Source organism: Euprymna scolopes, chromosome 34 (genome assembly GCF_053919585.1).
Source record: "Euprymna scolopes isolate OS-2025 chromosome 34, ASM5391958v1, whole genome shotgun sequence".
Taxonomy (NCBI): domain Eukaryota; kingdom Metazoa; phylum Mollusca; class Cephalopoda; order Sepiida; family Sepiolidae; genus Euprymna; species Euprymna scolopes.
Window position 1 is genome coordinate 39,152,060 of NC_136515.1, and position 20,380 is coordinate 39,172,439.

The 20,380-nt window shown below is 34.6% G+C and overlaps 1 protein-coding gene across 4 annotated transcripts in view; it reads right to left on the bottom strand.

Annotated features, from left to right (window-relative positions):
- Positions 1 to 20,380, bottom strand: part of LOC145259186 (medium-chain acyl-CoA ligase ACSF2, mitochondrial-like) — a 138,291-nt gene that overhangs the window by 82,400 nt on the left and 35,511 nt on the right. For all 4 annotated transcript variants that reach the window (XM_080116960.1, XM_080116961.1, XM_080116958.1 and 1 more), the window contains exons 4-5: positions 10,196 to 10,324; positions 8,368 to 8,421 (exon numbers count right to left, since the gene is read on the bottom strand). In XM_080116960.1, the coding sequence (XP_079973086.1) occupies positions 8,368 to 8,421; positions 10,196 to 10,324 (183 nt within the window). The remainder of the gene's footprint in view (positions 1 to 8,367; positions 8,422 to 10,195; positions 10,325 to 20,380) is intronic.

A 20,380-nucleotide genomic window follows, 5' to 3' on the forward strand; every position in this document is an offset into this window, starting at 1 on the left:
TTATGGGAAAAGATATATATTTGAAGGGTTAAATTAATAGCTATGTAATTTCAAATTTACCATATTTAAACTTGGACATATGTTTGCAATAGGAGAAATATTTCTATTTTTAATTTATTTACATTCATGTTTTTTTTTTTTAATATAATAGACGCTCCATTTCATAAACAGAGCCATTTATTTGTTCTTCTGACCAGTTTTCTTAATTTAATTCTGGGACTTTCACGTGCATATCTAAGTCGACCTAATTATTAATGCTAACTTTCGCGCTTTTTGTCTGGGTCAGTTTGACCTTGCTTTTCAAATTTAAACTTTCACCGCTTTTCGTTTTTTTTTTTTTTAAACCTTAATTTACTTGATTCCTCCAGCCTTGAGAGACGTGTTTTAAATATTCTCTCCAGTGCTTTTTCTTTTAATGATTTGGAATTCATTCCATTTGCGATTTTTTCCACGGAACTCTGCTTTTTTAATCATTTTGGACCATTTGGAATTCACCCATTGGATTGGAAATTTTAAATTCGACCGTTTTGGATTTTACCATTCTTGGATTTTTTACCCTTCACCGGACTATCCATTCATGTGAAATCTTTTTATCATTTTTCTTTTACCTCCTCTTCCCCTTACGTCACCCTTTTTTTAACCAAGTAAAATCTGTGACTTACTTGTAGTTTCATTAAATACTTTTATATGCAAAATCCGATCCTGCATTTTGCTAATTCCTGCCCTCTGATGAGAAGGAGAGTATTTCTTCGAAACTCCGCAGATTAAGGACTATCCACTTATCTTGTGCTTTTTTTTAAACTAAATATGTTTTTAACTCTTTCTCAAGATGTCTTTTAACATGTTTTATTAATCATTTGTTCATGTATATATATATATATATATATATATATATATATATATATATATATATATATATATATATATATATATATACTGTAAGAATTGAAATTGATTTGACTTACCGGGAGTGGGTCGGAGGGAAGAAAAGACACTGAACTGCTGTTTGCCGTTACTGAGAAACTAGGTGTCTATTTCCTACTAAGTTAAATAGACATTCTAATTTCGTTGGAAATCATGTTGGAATTTTTGCCACTGAGAGTTAGTATGTGTAAAGGAGTTTTCTCACTACGGGTTAGTGATTAGTTAAGAAGCTAGTTACCTAGCTTGCTAGTCGGTTGGCGTCTCTTAGACTGATTACCTCGTTACTGTTGTTCGGCAAACGTTACCAGTTAATTGTTACATTTACAAGAAAAGACTGCTTGTAAGCAACGTCACCATTTCGTTGCAAGCCCTTACTGCCTGTTCTTACACCCTCCCTCTTCTTGTTGGTGAAATAATCCCGACAATACATATACATACATATACATATACACACATATACATATACATACATACATATATACATACATATATACACACACACGCACATATACATGATGATGATTGCAACGTCTTGTCAGACGAGTGCCACTCCCTCAGACATTTAAAATCCATGAGCCCAAATGCCTGAGGGAGTATCTATACAAAGATGATGTTACAGAGTCTTTGCTTTGTACGACAGCTAAGTCTCTCTCTCGGTTCAAAATGTTGAGATCCAGCAACAAGCAAGAGCAAGATAGCCAGCAAGTAAATTAAACTGCAGACCAGCTTAATGCGGGTACTGGTCTCCCGCTTTGTTTTTTTAAATCAGAGATTTGCTTCTCCTAGAAAGGTTGCCTTCACCACGGCTTACTCTCCACCCCAATACACACACACACACACACACACACACACACACACACACACACACAAATATACACTGTGCTAGTTGGCCGTTGACCCAGAAAAAGAGTTCATTCGCCCTACATACATATATACATATATATACACACACACGCACATATACATATACATACATACATATATACATACATATACACACACACACATTATATATATATATATATATATATATATATATATATATATATATATATAAAAATTATAACACGGAAATTACATAATTGTCGATGCAATAATTTATTTCAACCTTATGGTATTTTCAAGCATCTAAATCAGACAATTACATTTTTGATACTGAAAAAGAAAAGAAAAATCGTGCTTCGACCCTCAAAAAACCAAAATAAGTTACTCGTGCACTAAAAACATGGACAGAATAATTAGCACTCATAATAATAAAATATTAAACAACTCTAATAGAAATAAGCCGACAGTAGACAAATGTAACTGCCAAGTGAAAAATAACTGCCCACTGGACGGTAATTGTAAAGTTGAGTGCGTGGTTTATAAGGCCACTATCCACCCAGAAGATAATAACAGGGACAAAAAAGTTTACTTCGGTATCTCCGCCGGAAGCTGGAAACAACGTTTTTATGACCACAAACATTCTTTCAATAACCCAGAACTTAAGAATAAAACCGAGTTAGCTAAACAATGGTGGTTATTAAAAAATGAGAATCGATCCCCAGTGATTTCATGGTCAATCCTATGTCATTCGGACGTTCCAAACGGCTTTAGGCAGAGATGCAGTTTATGCCTTGAGGAAAAAATAAGAATCCTGAAGTACCAACACAGTAATCTCCTAAACAAACGAGATGAACTGATGGCCAGATGTAGACATAAATGTAAATTTAAAATAACCAATAACTCTAGATCCGACGAACAGAGAATTCTATAATGGTAAAGACACCGAATCTAACACCACTAGATTAATTACGATAAACAATCCTACCCCACCCCACCGGCAATTATAGTGTTGTCCGGTATATACTCGATAATAACTACTTTACGATTTGTTGTCCGAAATCTAAGCTAGGCATATATATATGTATATATATATGTATATGTGTATATATATATATATATATATATATATATATATATATATATTTTCCCCGAAGTACCTGGCTTGTCCAAATTACTTATAAATAAATGAGATAGCCTTAAGATAATAATTTTTCTCTGCAGATAATACATTAGTTATTAAACTGAGTTAAGTCAAAAAGACCAAATACTAAAACTAGATATTATTAGATTTGATACAAATCAACACAAAAATTTAATTATTTTACTTATTTCTTTATGCGTGCATGAGAATAATTTTGTTGTACGGAGGGAATAAAAGTATATATTAACCGAAACTAGATACGTCCTATCGAATTGGGGGCGATCAATATTACATTTTCCCACTTCTTAATCAATTAAGAATTGAAATATTAATTACAACGACCGCTATAATCACCTATAAAATTATTTACATGAAAATATATAAAATATTAAATATATAGACTCAATTTTTAAATTCATAGTATTATATCACATATAAAATATTTAAATGAATTATAAGATAATATCAATTTTTACATATTAACATACAGATAGTTTTAAAACTTTATATATAATATTCTTTTTATTTTTATTTTCTTATTTTTATTTATTTATTTTTTTAGTTATATATTTTTTATTAATTTATTTATCTTTTAATAGACCTACTTTACATGACTCAATCACTGTATCCTCTTCTTTTCTTCCCCTTTTTTTTCTTCTTTTTTCCATTACGCGCTGTTCTATTTCTTTCACTATATATCCGTATACTTTCGCCCCCCCTTCCTAGGTTAGTAAACGCGTGTCAAGGCATTTACATGTCAGAACGTACATCTTAGAGGCGTGTGTGTGTGTATGTGTATGTGTTGCGTGTGTGTGTGTGTGTGAGTGTGTGAGTGTGTGTGTGTGTGTGTGTGTATCTATGGTTACATCGAGCTGCCGCTTATAAGTGTCTAATCTAATTTTTTTATTTGTTATTTTTAATTTTTAATTTTTATTTTTTTAAATCCCTACCACCCTCTCTATAAATGTATTAAGTGGATTGCTACTACCACCACCTTTGGTTTTTTGAGGGTCGAAGCACGATTTTTCTTTTCTTTTTCAGTATCAAAAATGTAATTGTCTGATTTAGATGCTTGAAAATACCATAAGGTTGAAATAAATTATTGCATCGACAATTATGTAATTTCCGTGTTATAATTTTTATCTTATTGCTCTGTTTACCACATTGAGCTCTCATACCCGGATTTCCTCTGGATTTATTCCATTATAACACTATATATATATATATATATATATATATATATATATATATATATATATATATATATATATATATATATATATATATAAGTGACCTTGTCTGTGTGTTTGCAAAAAGTCTTTACCAAATTTCTCTCTGAATATTTGGTCTACAGAGTTGAAATTTGATATATAGGGTATTTGGACCTATAGCACACTTTCGATTTGGTTTTATACTGGTAAAATAGCTGTTAAATAAAAAAAAAAACATTGACTTTGTCGTAAGTTGACTATACTCGTTTTTCCTGCACGTGCACTAATTAAAAGTTATAGTTAAACAATGTTATTTTTTGCAGTTTTTTTTTACGTATGTAATTTGAGCATACGGTAAGGTTCCAACCTTATGCTATATGTTTTGGTTTCGATTCTAGCTGATTGCACACGAGTAATTTTTTTTTAATCACTACTATATAGAAGGTACAATACAATAATCGATAGAAAATTGATTTTATAATAATAAATACGAAATGTGCATGAATTAAAATATAAGTGTATTTTATGACTGCGCACCGCTGGGCGGCCTGCTAGTATATACATAACTAATATATTCACAAATGACGACTTAAGTAAAAATTATATTTGTGTAAATAATTAAAATTATTCAGCGTACTCTGACCTCCCCCCCTCAAACCCTCATCCATTTCTCTGCCACTATATTTACAAATGACGACTTGTTGCTTTTCGTCCATGCTATGTTGTAACTGTGTGTGTGTGTGTTAAGTAAAAGTTATTTTTAAATTTCTCTCTCTTGTCCTCATTTTATTTCTCGTTTGTTACACCATTAACCATGTAACACTATATTTGTTTTATCATTTTATAAGTGAATTCATTGTTTAATTTATGTTGCTACTAACAGGGAGACCCGACGTTGCCCGGGATTGAATGATGATCAACGAATGTTTTACACTCTCATATTTTATTGTCATCAACATCGATGAAATCGACCATTTATCAATCAAATCGATTAACTACCTGCTCTAGTTGACCGATCCTAGTGCACCAGAATAAAGCTTCACATGGCTCCCCACAGTGATTTAATCCATAGCACGTTGTAATTTACATTGCACTGTAGAGAATCTACTGTTGATTTTAGAAAATTATTTTTATATATAATGGTTTGAATTAAAGTTTAAAATACAAAAGTCAAGTATTATGGTTTAATTGTGCTCTAAACAGAAGCATTCATTTTGAACCCGCTTCTGTCATATCAAAAAAACTACTGTCGATTTTATATGCTGGGCCTTTTAGCTTGTGTAATAATAAAACTTCTTAAATGCACGTGTGATGTATAAGATGTTAACTTGGTCAAAATCGCCTGTTCCTTCTTTCATTGGATTTTTTCGATTATCGATTATGGTACCCATCAAAGACATTCCGATACAAAACCACTTTTAAGAACACTACTAGATACATAAAGTAAATTTGTATGAAATTTAATAAAAATCGGCTCATTCATTTCTGAATCTATAGGAAATGAATCCATACACACACAAAGTTCCTTTAATATAATTGATAGATAGATAGATAGATAGATAGATAGATAGATAGATAGATCTCTTACTTCTTCGAGTAAGGGAAAAGACACGTTGTCCACTTAAATAATCAAATCCTGACCTTTTCGTCTATCATTTCCTCTCAAGATATTGTTCATTGCCAACTGATAATTTCATTTATCCTTATCTTCCAGTAACCTTCTGAGGTGTATATTTTTTATTTCGTGAAAATTACAAAACAAAATATTAGGCACAAGGCCACTCATAAATTGGGGAAAGGAGGGGGGTCTATAGTCATCCTCGTCACTGTACGTTTGTTTGTCTATAATAGTTCTAGTTCTCATTTACCGCATGCACACCGAGGGTCGTCGTACTTAAGATTCCCGAATGATATTGTTTTTTTTTTAAACATAAAAAGTATATATATAAGTAAATATTAAATTGTATAATAAACCGTTTGTCTGTTTATTTCATTGACGTGGGGAAACAAGTCCAAAAAATAAACAAAAAATGTTAGTGAGACTCTCCCAACCCTCTCTAGATGGTAGACCGTCCGTTGTTTTCTGGCTTGATGGGGGCTGAAAACAAGCAGGTCGATTTCTAAAATGGGTCTAAATTCTAGATGGGATCAAAGAAAAAGGGGGTAGGAGAGATGGGGTAGGGGTACATGAAGTTGCTCCAAGATGAGATCACTTATTGAGGTGGCCAGGGATGAAAAAGAAAAGTTGGGGTATGCGCACCTTGGAGGTTTCCTGTTGGGGAGGAAGGGGGCCATTAATCTAGACACTTAAGGGGTCTGGAATCCAACAGGATCTGGAACCATTGTACGTGCCATGCTCAGATGAGGAACACAAACTTCAATTTGGCACCGCTATGTATGCACAGACTTACTATTTTAATTTATCTTCTGTTACAGGCTGTGGGCTATAATCTTTTCCTATCACATCTGATCTTTACCTTCAGCTGGTGCTTGAAGAAGGGGACCAGATCCTGATCAGCAAAAGATTCAACTTCACACTTTTCATGCAGTGTCGATGTCCATATCACCATTTTCGCTACGGCCAGGATTTCGAGAAACACCATTCGTCTCTCCTTGTCCCATGGCAGTATGGCACTGTAGATAATGTAGGACATGTCCAGCAGGCAAGGCTGTTCAGAATCGATGAGAGTCATCACCTCGCTAACAGACACAGTCCGCAGCATTCAAAGAATGTGTGTTCTGGCATTTCCTCTGCTGGGGTCCTGCAATGAGGGCACCCAGGCAAACTCACTAATCAGGTATAAATATGGCGTTTTGGGCAACACGTTTTGGGCCAATCGTCACAGGTCAAGGAAAACTCAGAGTTGTTGAGATGACTCGAACCTGGTGCCCAGCTCCATCGGGAGCGGAATCTCTCCCTCAACAACCCCAAACGCTGGACAAGCAGGTTATCGTCAGCTCTCCTCACTTGTTCCAATTTGATCAACACTGCTTCTGTATCGTCTTCTATCCCTCCCTCTAAGATCGTACGGATCAGGTACAAGTTGTTTTGAATCTATTTCCCCTTCATCAATCAAGTCACTAATAACAACTTGTAGCCAAAATCTTTAGCTTTGTGCTTAGCAAAGTTATGGTCCTGAAGTCGTCTACTTCTTCCCTGCCATGCTGTTTTCCCTAGCTATGTGATCACTCCCTTAGTGACTTGACCCAGAATAGAACCCTCATCAAACCAATGGTTGAACACATCAGTTAGAATCGGTATCAACATGGGTGACAGCATCAAATACAATCCGTAGGGCAGATCATCAAGTCCCAGCGATTTGTTACAACCGACCTGTTTCAGTGCAGTCAGGACCTCCTGCTCTGTTACCCTGCCTTCACAACTGGCCACTCTAGCCACCTTGAGGCAGGGAGAGTCGGCCAAATAGTCACCAAATTTGTGGACAGGGAGATTGAGCTGTTGCGTGAAATGTTGCGTGAAATGCTCTTAAAAATATTTTTGAAATTCTGGATGCTTGACATGGAACCTGTCGACCAGTTTGCATCAAATCCTCCGGGCTGGTTTTGTACCTCTCCAACCCTCTAGCTTTTCCTCCTACTTTATCTATACTGGAGTCAAGGATGGCGTTCCAATTCCTCATTAACACTACGCACTGCAAACCCACAACGAAAGCGTCAAGATCGTGGAAAAAGAAGCCCCTCTCTCAAGAGGTGCTAGGTGCATGAACTGCAACAACCTAAAACATGCACTTCTTGATGGCAACATTAGCCATGACCAGCCTGCCCATGTTCTCCCTATGAACAATGTCTATCGTTGCGTACAAGGTGCATTTCACCAGCAGGTAGATACCTCTTCCCCGCAGATTCCCATATGCTGAAAAGACATTGTAATCTCTAGACAGCACCTGAGAATCCACGGAAAAAACAAAGTGCACACTCCCAGGTACAGGAGGTCCCTCCATATGCAAGCCATCCAGTTTGAGGACCTTAAGCCCCTTGCATTCAAACTTGCCAAGTTAAGAGTCACTGTAATTACTTACGCTGTGTCGCCCATGTTTATATATTCTTAAGTGTAAGGCTGTTGGTATACCTTTTGATGTCTCTCCAAGCTGCTCTACCAGTCAGTATTTATGGCTTAATCAACCAATCATATTCTTGTGAGGAGAAAAAACCCGGATGTACTCATATCCATTGGAACCTGATATTCGATGACACACAAAAAAACTGTTCTCGAAATAATTGAGATAAAAAATGAAGAATACCTACTTTATTTATTGCATATTCAAGTTCATTCTTTTTGTAGGCTGGGTTGATGTTGACCTAAAAAGAAACACATGAAGTATTAAAAAACCTTTCACAAAAGTTTGTAAGGTTGTTACGGGGGTTGGGGCACATTTTTACCAGTAATTTGCTTAATTTTCGATTTTTGAGTGATTATTGAGACTCTCCAGATAACCATCTATGTCTGTTATTTTGTTCTCATTCATGATGTTTGGTTGGGTTGTTTTTGTTTTACGGCATATCAACCTTTTTTTTTGCGTTATTTGATGCCGAATCCAGTAATTATGGAAATAATTTTTATGCTTTAAGTTTCTTATTTCAATTATTTATTCATGATGTTTGGTTTGGTTGTTTTTGTTTTACTGCATATCTTTTTTGATTATTTATTGATGGGGTTTGGTTTGATTGCTTTGTAGAAGAAAATTTTTGTTTTTGATTATCACATCAATGTTTAGTGCATTTTATGTCAGGAAGCCAGACAAAAGTCAACAGAGAAAATAAATTCTTTCATGATAATTTGAAGTGATGTGGTTTAGTGGATGTTGTTTTAGATGAGAAATTGAGAGAGTAGCAGTTATTGGAAGCCATTGATAACAGAAAACATATGTTAAGATGTTTTGTTGAGTGTTTGACTAATTAAGCCATGAGCTTACATATATTAAGTCTCTCTGTCTCTCTGTTTCCTTCAATTTGTCACTTTGCATCAGGAAGATTTGGTTTCTTTTATTTACTTGGCCAAGATTTCATGTGATGTTTTACTCCACTTTTCAAACATTAACTTAAACAGCAGTCTCTTCTTTTGAACAACTGATCATGGCAGAGTTTTTAAACTTCTTACTTTTTAAATTTTTTGTTGCTATAAATGATGGGAGATAGAGGACCAGGTACTTTTTCATGCAGGCCTGATGGCTGAAATGTTGGTGTCTGCCATAGCTGGAGTGCCACTTCCAGGGATAAGGTTTACAGCATTATTTGCCTCTTCCTGTTTGATGTATAAATGGGTTGATAGGCCCTTTTAGTCCTGGATGCTGGTCTGCCAGTATTTAATTTGGTTTTTATGCATATTTTTTATGACTTCCTCATTGTCTGCTGTTTTTTATTTTTACTAAAATCTCTGGATAATAAATCATTCTCTTCCCAAAAGATACTGCATTAATTAATTATGGTTAATTCGATGAGCATGTCTGATTACTTTTGATTTTACAGTTTACAAAGCGATCTTGGTTCTTGTGCCACATGCTGTCACGTACAGAAATACCCAACAAAAAATAAGTTATAATTTGTAAGTATGATTTGAATGGTTAAATTAAATAAAGCAAATTCTATGAACAAAGTTTCGTCTATGGAACACAATACTGTGGGGCTACTTCCCCGCTGACTATAACATGGTTGTTTTCAAATCTAATGTAAATAAGTTCTTGTTGAGCCATACTTTTAAATAATCAAACTATACTCAAGTTCCACTGTTACCAATCATCACGGCGTTGCCTCACGGTCTATCCAATACTCATCAATCCTTATCCTCGAGTGGCCTTTTAGCATTGATAAGCAATGACCCCCTAATTAAAAAAGATTTTTTAAAAGGTTATGATATAACAACATATCTAATCCTAAGATTTCATGTATACTTGTTGCTATAGTCTTAAAAATCCAAAATAAATAACATGAACAAAAGGTATTAATAGAAAGTACAGCAGTAATGGATTGGCAGAGACTGTTTTCTTATTTCTCTTATTTTCTATTAATACTCTATTCATATAGTCAGGAAGAGACCATACAATGATGGAATCGGGTAAATAACAATAGTACTTACCAATATTATTCCACTCCTAAATGCAGCAAACTTTGTCAGCAGCCATTCATAAGTATTTGGTCCCCAAATACCAAGCCTGTCTCCTCTTTGTACACCTAAACAATAAAATCCAGCTGCCAGTTGGTCGCACTGTGAAAATATTAAAAGAAAATCATTAGTTTCATTCGTATGTGCTAAAATTGAAAGAAAAAGGAACATGGTCATGTAAAGCTAACGATTATTTTGTGTCCTACATTTTTGCTAACATGTGTTCCATTTTATTATTTCGATTACTGTTGTCATCTTGACTTTTATTTGCATATTTCAGTCAATGTAACCCCCGACCTTCTTCAGGTGTTTCTTTCTGTCGAACTTGAGGAACCTGCATAGAATTTTTAATGAAACCTTTTATAAAATCCATGATGGTAGCATGCTCTCGTTCTGTCAGCCATGACCACATGGATCCCGAGCGTAGTGGATAAAATAATTAGTAAAATTAATTTGTAAGTTACACTCTTCTTGAGGTTGAAGTCTTAAGTAATACCCAAAACCTATGGTGTTAGAGATAAAGTGCAGTTGTAAATGAGATTTTTTAGTCCGTTCTTTTAATAATGAGTATTTTCAAATATTTTAAAGTTACAAGCGTTTTTCATGACAGTTTTTTTTTTGTTCTTTTTTGTTGTCTTTTTTTTTTTTTATTAAAACAATTGATGAATTCAATATTTTAGCACCGGGCGTAATTTATTTCTTTGAAATATATTTAAAACTTAAAGCTTTTGTTTGTTTTATAACATTTTAACTGTAAATAATTTACGTGACTAAAATGGGAAATGAAATAGGAAATTCTCTATTCTCACCAAAGACATACGAACACAAATTCATCTTTAAAATTCATTAACTAATCAGTTTTAATTAAAGTTTTGATATGCACTAAAAAATAAAGAGTACATTAAATTTTACTTAACATATTTTCTTTTGTTTTATCTTAAAAATAAATGTTGTACGCACCGTGCTGAAATAATAACGTTATTTAGAAAGCCATTCTTAACAGGGGGAGGGGCTTTCTAACTATTCTACACTTTCACTTAACAATTTAAGGAAAAAAAAAGATACCATAAAAATTTAATTTAACTTGGAAATACTATCACAAATATAGCACAGTGCATACACTGCGCAAGCATTATTAATATCATTGGCTCACATGGAGCTTCCACACGACGATCTGATTAGAAATCTGTGATGTTCTCTGGAAGCTGAGTGACAACAAGTCTCCCCAGATGTCCAGCTCTCTCCACCTCCTTCAATAGCATTTGCAAATGAATTTGCATCATCGCAACAGTCTCTTACCATTGATTTCTCGCTGGCAGTGGCCATTGGTTTATACTGGAATTTGAGTGGCACTAAGCCTCCCCAAGGTCCCAGTGCTCTTTGTGCTTGTCCAGCCGAGGTCTGGCCAGTGCTGTCTCCACGGTCTTTCAATCCTTCTTGACCTTTCTCGGCTTTTTGGTATCACTTTTCTATTGGGAGGAACGGTGATGAGACAATGGGGTGGATGCATGATGTGGGTGTAGAACTTGTAGATATGTAGCTTTGGTGTTCTTCATTCCCTGTAACGTTTCTTCGTTATATTATCTTCTTGTATTATTCTCCGCATTCAAGGGTTTTCCTTAATATTTCAGCCGTTTTCATTATCGTTAGTTGTATTCTTGCAGCTATTCCTCTGATTCCAATTTTTCGAAGTTTTTCGGAATTGTTCCTAGTGCTCCTACTATTATCGGTACTATTTTGATTTTCTTCATCATCCAAATCCCTTTTAACTCTCTGGCTAGCTCTATGTATTTGCTTCGTTTCTCCTTTTCTTTCATACTCACCCTGTGGTCAGCTGGGACAGCAAAGTCTACGATTTGACAGGATTTTCCTTTTTTGTTAATTATTACATCTGGTCTTCTTGCTTGGATACGTTTGTCCGTCTGTATGTCCATGTCCCATAGGATTTTGTGGTTCTCGTTTTCGAGTGCTGTTGCGGGTTTATTCTTGTACCATTTGTTTGTACGCTCAAAATGCAGTTGTTTGCACAATTCCTCTCCACTTGGCCATGCCTGTTTTTGTATTCCTTTAGGGCAAGTTTGTTGCATTCACTTTATCGTTTCGTCTCTTTGTCCACATAGTCTGCATTTGCTGTTTTCTTGTGTTTTATCGATCCTGGTTCGATATGGTTGGTTCTTATCGAGTTATCTTGTGCTGCAGTTATTGGAGATTCAGTTTCTCAGTTTATATGTCCTTTTCACATCCATGTCCAGGTGTTTTCGTTATTCTCATCTTTTGTCATTCTTATGAATCTTCCGTGGAGTTTGTTCCTCTTCCCATTTCTCTTTTCTCGTTTTGTCATTTGTCTCTCTGTTTTCTGTTTTGTTTTGTTTTTTCAGTGTCTCTCGCTGCCATAATTATCCTTTCAGTGTTTTGCATTATTTATTTTCAAGTTCTTTTTTGTGTCCTTCACACAGTCTTCTATACAGATCAGTCCTCTCCCGCCGTCTTTCCTTTTCACATAGAGTCTGTCAATATTGTTCTTTGGGTGTAGTGCATTATGCATGGTCATGAGTTTCCTGGTTTTCTGGTCGAGTTGTCTCAGTTCTTCTTTTGTCCACCCTATAAACGGTCCAGAGTATCTTACTAGTGATACTTCCCATGTATTTATACATTTTATTAGGTTTCTGCTATATAATTTCGTTTCCAGGAGTTTTCTTGTTCTCCTGAGGTATTCCTTTCCAATTTTCTCTTTCATTTCTGTTGCTCTGATGGTGTCCGCTTCCAGAAATCCCAAGTATTTATAGTCATCTTGTTCCCCTAGTGCCTTCATTTCTGTTTGGTTGGGTAGTGGCATGCCTTCTGTCGTTTCCAGTTTTCCCTTTCTTATAACTAGTAATGCGCACTTTTCCATTCCAAATTCTATTTGGATATCTTGGCTGAAGATCCTGGTTGTGTTAATTAGTGTCTCTAGCTCTTTTTCGGTCCTTGCAAAAAGTTTCAGATCGTCCATGTACATTAGGTGGTTCATTTTTTTCCTCTGTATTGGAGAACTTGTATCCGGTTTGGCACTTTCTCAGAATACTGTTCAAGGGCATCATGGCTATGATGAACAATAATGGTGATAGTGAGTCTCCTTTGAAGATACCTCTTTGTATGTTACTTTCTTTTATGTGTTGCCCATCAGCTGTCAATTCCAGTCTCCATGTTTTCATTGCATTTTCTATTACGTTGGTGATCCCACTTGGTATTTTATACATTTTTAGGCATTCTATTATCCATGCTTGGGGGATCCTGTCGTACGCCTTTTTGTAGTCGATCCATGCCATGGCTAAATTCTTTCTCCTTCTTTTTACCTCCTTTAGGATCTTTTGATCTATATATAGCAGATCATGTGTTCCTCTTTTTCCTTTTTGGCATCCTTTCTGCTCCACGGTTATTCAGGGAGTGGTAGATTTGTTCCCTCAGTTGTGCTCTCAGTATCTTCCACATAGTGGATAAGCACGTGATTGGTCTATAGTTGCTAGGGACGGTTCCTTTCTCTGTGTCCTTCTGTACCAATGTGGTTCTACCTTTTGCCATCCAGTCTGGCACGGTTGCTTCCTGTATACATCTTCTCAGGTTTTGGGATAGCCTTTCGTGTAAGGTTGTGAATTTTTTGAACCAGTATGCATGTATCCCGTTGTGCCCTGCTGCTCTCCAGTTTACCATTTTTCCTATGGTTTTCTTTAGGGTTTCCTTGTTGATTTCATTCACTGTTCCTTCTTCTATTTGTTGTAACTCTTCTTTCATGCCTTTTAGCCACTCGACATTTCTATTGTGATCTCGTCGTTCTTCCCATATATTACTCCAGTAGAGTTTTGTTTTTGTCGGATTTGGTTGTTCTGTTTTTGTTTTTCCGCCATTCACGTTTTGGTAGAATTGGCTTTCATCAGTTTCAAATGTACTGTTTTGTTTGCATTGTTCAGATTTATATCTATATCGTCTCAATCTCGCTTTTTTTGCTTTTATTTTTTGGTCCAGTTCTTCATGTTTCTTGTTTAGCCTTTCCCTGCCAGTTACATTTCCAATATTCCGTTTTCTCCACATTGCTTTCTTCCTGTTGATCATTTTGGTTTCTTTTTTATGTTTGTGTATTTGAGTTTCTAGTCTTATTTCCCATCCAGATTTTGTCGGTCCGCTTATCCTCGGTTGTTTTTCTGATTTGAGCTTCATACTTACCATTTTGGCGCCTGCGTAAATTAGGTTGTTTAAGTCTGTGATTGTATTTGTTGGAATGTGTGGGAGGAGCTTGTTAACCTTCTGTTTCTGTTTTTAATTTCTATGGGAGCTTTGTTTTTTCCTCGTTCATCAGCTGCATTATTTTATTTACTTCATTTGCTTCATTCTCTGTTAGTTCTGTTTCATTGTTCTCGGTTTCCACGTTTGTAGACTTCGTTCTTTGTTGGTCCTCAGCCTTTGGTGTTTTTACTTGTGAGGCTTCAACTTGTGGGGTTTCTCTACATGCGGTTCCGTTGGGGGATTCTTCTTGTTCAGTTTCACCATTTATTTTTCGCTGAATTTCTGCTAGTTCTAGTTTAAAGAGCCAACCTTTCTGAATATATTAATACTCCAAATACAATTGATAAAAACATATTTCCAGGGTCAGAGAATAGAGAATATGCATGAACAATTGTACAACTTGTATTTTTTATAACTTTCTCCTGGTGTACCACGGTGGGTTCCTGAATAGACCAGGCAATCAATCGATTTTGATTGAATGGGCGATTTCACCAATTTTGATGACAATAAAAGTATTGAATGAGTGGAACATTAGTTAATTGTTATTCAATTCCGGGCAACATCGAAATATGCTGATAACCCACTGGTCTTTTTATTATTTTGCATTAGTAGACGAAAGAGAATGATTTTATCTTTAATAGGAAGCAAATCCCATTTTTTTCCTAAACCTGAGACAAACACTTGCAAATCTTTTCTTCAACTGATTTATTATTAAAAGTCTTTTAAAAGAGAATCACATATTGTTTAGCTTGGGAATTAGATACTCTATCGTACGATCACTTATTTTTATTGTTTTATGATATTTTTTTTTATGGAAAGTTTTATTTATGTAAGAACTCGATTTAAAAAAAAAGTGTTGGCTTTTTTAACAAATGCATACATTTAAAGCCAACGATTACTAGATTTTGCATTTTGAACCTGAGTGAAGAAGGGAGGAGACGCTCTAAAAAGTGTCACTCCTCAAAAAGGTACCCCCCCCAAAAAAAAAAATGCTTCTAAAAGTCTAGCCATATATATCGGACGAATGTTAAATATTGTTGGATACATCAACCAGTAATCATTTGGATTAATTGTGTTTGTAGGAAACTGAAGCATAAATAAGATGCATCAGAGACCAGGGGTCAACAAGGTTCAGGCGGTTAACCCTTTAGAGCAATTTACTAGCTTGGGAACCAAAAGCAGAAGTGATGTGAGAAAACGGATGTGAACGGATGAGATCGGTAAGTCAAGATGGAACAACGATTGAATGAAGTAATGCACTTCGGATCAAAGCCGATTATTACCCCTCCCCCCTGTTGCTTTATAGCTCAAAGACGAACTCGACTAAATAAATTCATAATAATGTGTTCATTGCTTGATTAACTGACCCGACTTCTGATTGCAATCTGAGATTGTTGACTGTCAGGAAAATCGATATTGTCTACTGTCAAACAAGATCACTACAAGACGCGTGAACATTGAGATGACGATCGGGAAAACCATACGTGAACTTGAATTATTGAATAGTTGGTTGTTAAGCATTGTATGACGGGATGCAACGTGAATTGCATGAATTAGTGAATATTCTTTTGGTTATCTACGGGCTTCCATATTTTGTTCGGTAAAAAGAGACGAACAAAATATGAGGGGGGGGCCTACAAAATGCTTAATATTTTTGCAATAATATTTTCAAATCGGTTTTAATCTGGCCATAAAATAGCTGACAAGAGTCATGTTTATGTAAAAACTTAATATTTAAAAAAAATTTAAACACAATTAAAAAGTCTATGATGTAACGGAACATTTTGAAATAATGGAATTTCAATCGTTTTAATTTTTTAAATATTAATTAATATTTACGGAGTTTCTTTTTCTTGGCAATTCAACTGATTATAGTATATATTAATTCGAAAAAACGCTATTTAAAAAAACATAATAAAATTAAATTTATATCACTTTTTTAATTGCAACTTCAATGTAAATTTTTGTTCAATACGTGTATTTAAATTTTTTTTAAATAAATATTTTTGTACTTATTTGAACTTTTATGTTTCATAATAAATAGAAATTTCGATAGATTTAAATATATTTTGTTCGAATTTTGAAAAAATAAATAGGGGTGGGGAACACGCACTAAAAAAATATTTTCCCTTATATATTTTATGGAAACTGCATTTTATATGTAATTTCATTCTAAAATTGATAAGTATAAAAAATTTCACGAAAATCAGACTATTAGTTGATTTTTGCTAGATTTATTAAACACGGGTATGTTTTCACGTTCGGAATGTCTACTACATGGGAACGTTATTTTAAAGCGCGAATTATTTAAATACGATTTTCGTCTCGCAATTTCTTTATTTTCATTCTATGAAAAACTTTTTTTTAATTATTACTGGTTTATTTTGCCCTTCTTCTTTTAAATGGTACAAAAGTTATATTGATAATATTAATTTATAATAAAGTTACAGCGTGTTACATATAGAGGGTGGGGTAATTCTGTGGTGAATTTTGGCAGTCCCTATTGATAATGTTTGAAAAGTTACAAAAACGTGAACTTTTATTTCATTACAAACACACCAATCAATTAACTCACATTTCACTATTTTTCATAATTCTTGAATGTGTTACTAATTTCGGTAATTATTTTTTATAATTGTAACATACATTATCACTTTACCCTTTACGAAAAAAATAACTTATATATATTATCTGGGCCGATTATTTTATTACAAACGCACCAATCAATAAATTAACATTTTATGATTTTTCATAATTCTTAGATATGTTACTAATTTTGGCAATCATTTTTCATAATTTTAAACTACATTTTCACCCGCTCCCCTTACAAAAATAATAACTTTGATATATTGTCTGAGTTATTTATTTCATTAAAAACACATCAATCGATTTATTCACATTTCATCATTTTTCATGATTCTTGAATATGTTGCTAATTTCGACAAACATTTTTCATAATAGTACCATCTATGGAAGCACTTCGAAGATCGTAAACGACCAAGGTCTCTCTGACTCTCTCTCCTCTGACCTTGAGCACATGGTACAATGGGGAAAGAAGTGGCTGGTTACTTTTAATGCATCTAAAACCAAGCTTCTATCTTTACATCATCAACGCTCTGCTGCCCAGCTGCCATCAATCGAAATGAATGGCTCTCGTCTTGGGGAAGCTTCATGTTTTGACAAGCTTCTGGGCTTGATCTTTACTCCTGATCAGAAATGGAACAATCATCAAATATGTTGCCAAGGTTGCTGGAAAAATGGTGTCATCCTTCTCCCTCTCCAGTAGATATCTCACTGATGATGCAATTCTCTATCTATATAAAAGCCAGGTATAGCCAACGATGGAGTACTGCTGCCACATCTGGACAGGAGCTGCTAGAAGCAGCTTATCCTGTTTTGACAGAGTTCAAAATAGACTTTGTAGCTTAGTGGGGGATGCTCTTTTCTCTTCTCTACAACTCCTTTCCCACAGAAGAGACGTAGCGAGTCTATCCCTGCTTTATCGTTATTTTCATGGCAGGTGCTCATCTGAACTTCGATCTCTGGTCCCCCCCTCGCCAGATTTTCATGAAAAACACTCGTCTTTCCAGAACCACTATCGGCAATTACCCACACTCTTTATCCGTGCCTACACCTAAACGTAGATTCCATGAACAGGGCTTCTTTCTTAGAACTGCTCGCCTGTGGAACTCTCTTCCGTTTGCCTGCTTTCCAGCTGACTACAATCTGATTGTCTTAAAGTCCAATGTGAACAAGTTCTTATTGAACCGTACCCCTAAGTAATCCAAGTTACAAAATTCCCACTAATGTTTACTATGCTAAAATCACAATGACTAGTATATACCTATTAACCCTTATCCTCGAGTGGCCTCTGGGCCTTGATAAGCGGTGACCCCTATGTAAAAAAAAAAAAAAATTATCGCAACCCCACTTACGGAAATAATAACTTTGATATATTGTCTGGGTCGATTATTTCTTTAAAAAAATACCAATCAATTAACTCACATTTCGTCATTTTTCATAATTCTAAGATATGTTACTAATTTTGACAATCGTTTTTTTTTTATAATTTTAACCCACATTTAGACCCCCTTCCTCCTTACGGAAATAATAACTTTTATATATTTTCTGGGTAGATTATTTCGTTAAAACATACCAATCAATTCACTCACATTTCATCACTTTTCATAACTCTTGGATATGTTACTAATTTCGACAATCATTTTTTATAATTGTAACCAACATAAAGCCCGTATACTTGCAAAAATAATAACTCTGATATTTTGTCTGGGTTTAATATTTCATTACAAACACACCAATTGATTAATTCACATTTCATCATTTTTCATAATTTTTGGATATGTTACTAATTTCGACAATCGTTTTTTTTAAATAATTTTAATCCACATTTAGACCCCTTCCTTACGAAAATAATAACTTTGATATATTGTCTGGGCTGATTATTTTATTAAAAAAAAAAAACACCAATCAATTAACTCACATTTCATCATTTTTCATAATTCTTGGATATATTACTAATTTAGGCAATCATTTTTTATAATTTTAACCCACATTATCGCCTCCCCTTACGAAAATAATAACTATGTAATAATTTCTGTTAAAAATATACATGAAATGTAGTAATGTTTAAATCGTAAACTGTTTCAATCATTTCCGGCACTGACTTCTTATCCACCACCACACTGTTATAAATATACATTAAATAAATTAATGACTAAAACGTAAAATGTTGCAGTCATTTCTGGGACTGACTCTGTAAGCCTCACGCCACTGTTAAAAATATGAATGAAATATAGTAATGTTTAACTCGTAAACAGTTTCGGACATTTCCTGGACTGATTTTATATCCCTCACCTCACTGTTTTAAAAACATACAGGAAATAATGTAATGTCTAAATCGTAGACTGTTTCAGCTTTTAATTTTAGATAAAGTAATTTTAAGATTGTAAACTGCTTCAGCCGTTTCTGGGCCTGACTCCATATTCCTACTTCTTTTAAAATATATATGAAATAAAGTATTTTTGAGATCATAAGCTGCTGCTTCAGCCATTACCGAGGCTTACTCCATATCCCCCTCCCCACCTCTTAAAATATATGCTGTATTGGTTATTTTGTATTTTTTATTTTTGGAGGAGGTAATGCCTGGTAGAAAACTATATTACGCTTACTTGGCCTTTTGGCTAAGATCAAAGTGTAGTATCTGTTCTGGCGCAGTATTTCAGCGAAATTATCTACTGGCGCCCTCTCCATAAACAGGAAAAGTGGTGGTAATGCTTGGGAGAATGAACAGGCACTAATTCACTACACCCCAACTTCCCCTAAGAAAAGGTTTGGTAATCCCTGGCAGCCTCCAGTGTACTTTTTAAAGCAACATAACCGTGCTTATCCCCTCCCCATCATCAACACATGACGTCACTTCCGGAAAATGACTCAGCATGTTTTCTAAATACATGATTTCATTATAAATTGTTTTTTTTTTATATGCGTACTGCACTGTAGAAGCACCTTATTTTAAATTCATGCTAAGCACCTTATTTTAAATTCATGCTACTCAAAAAATAAATATTTCAAAGTGCAGTTAGTGATTAGGCAACACTTGCTTTACAATAAACTAATCAAGAAATTGGATTGAGAAACAGATCCTAATGTTAACTAATACTAAACAAAAATAGAGAGAATACATGTCAGTTTCTTATTTAATAAATTGTTAGATGAAAGTACAGAATAGTTTAAATAATACCTTCCCCATCTTAAGAATGGCTTTCTAAATAATAACGTTATTATTTCAGCACTGTCCGTATTCCGTGTATTATCCTCCCCTCCTCTGTCTTAAAATAATGTATGAAATTAAGTAAATATGAGATCGTAAAAAAGATT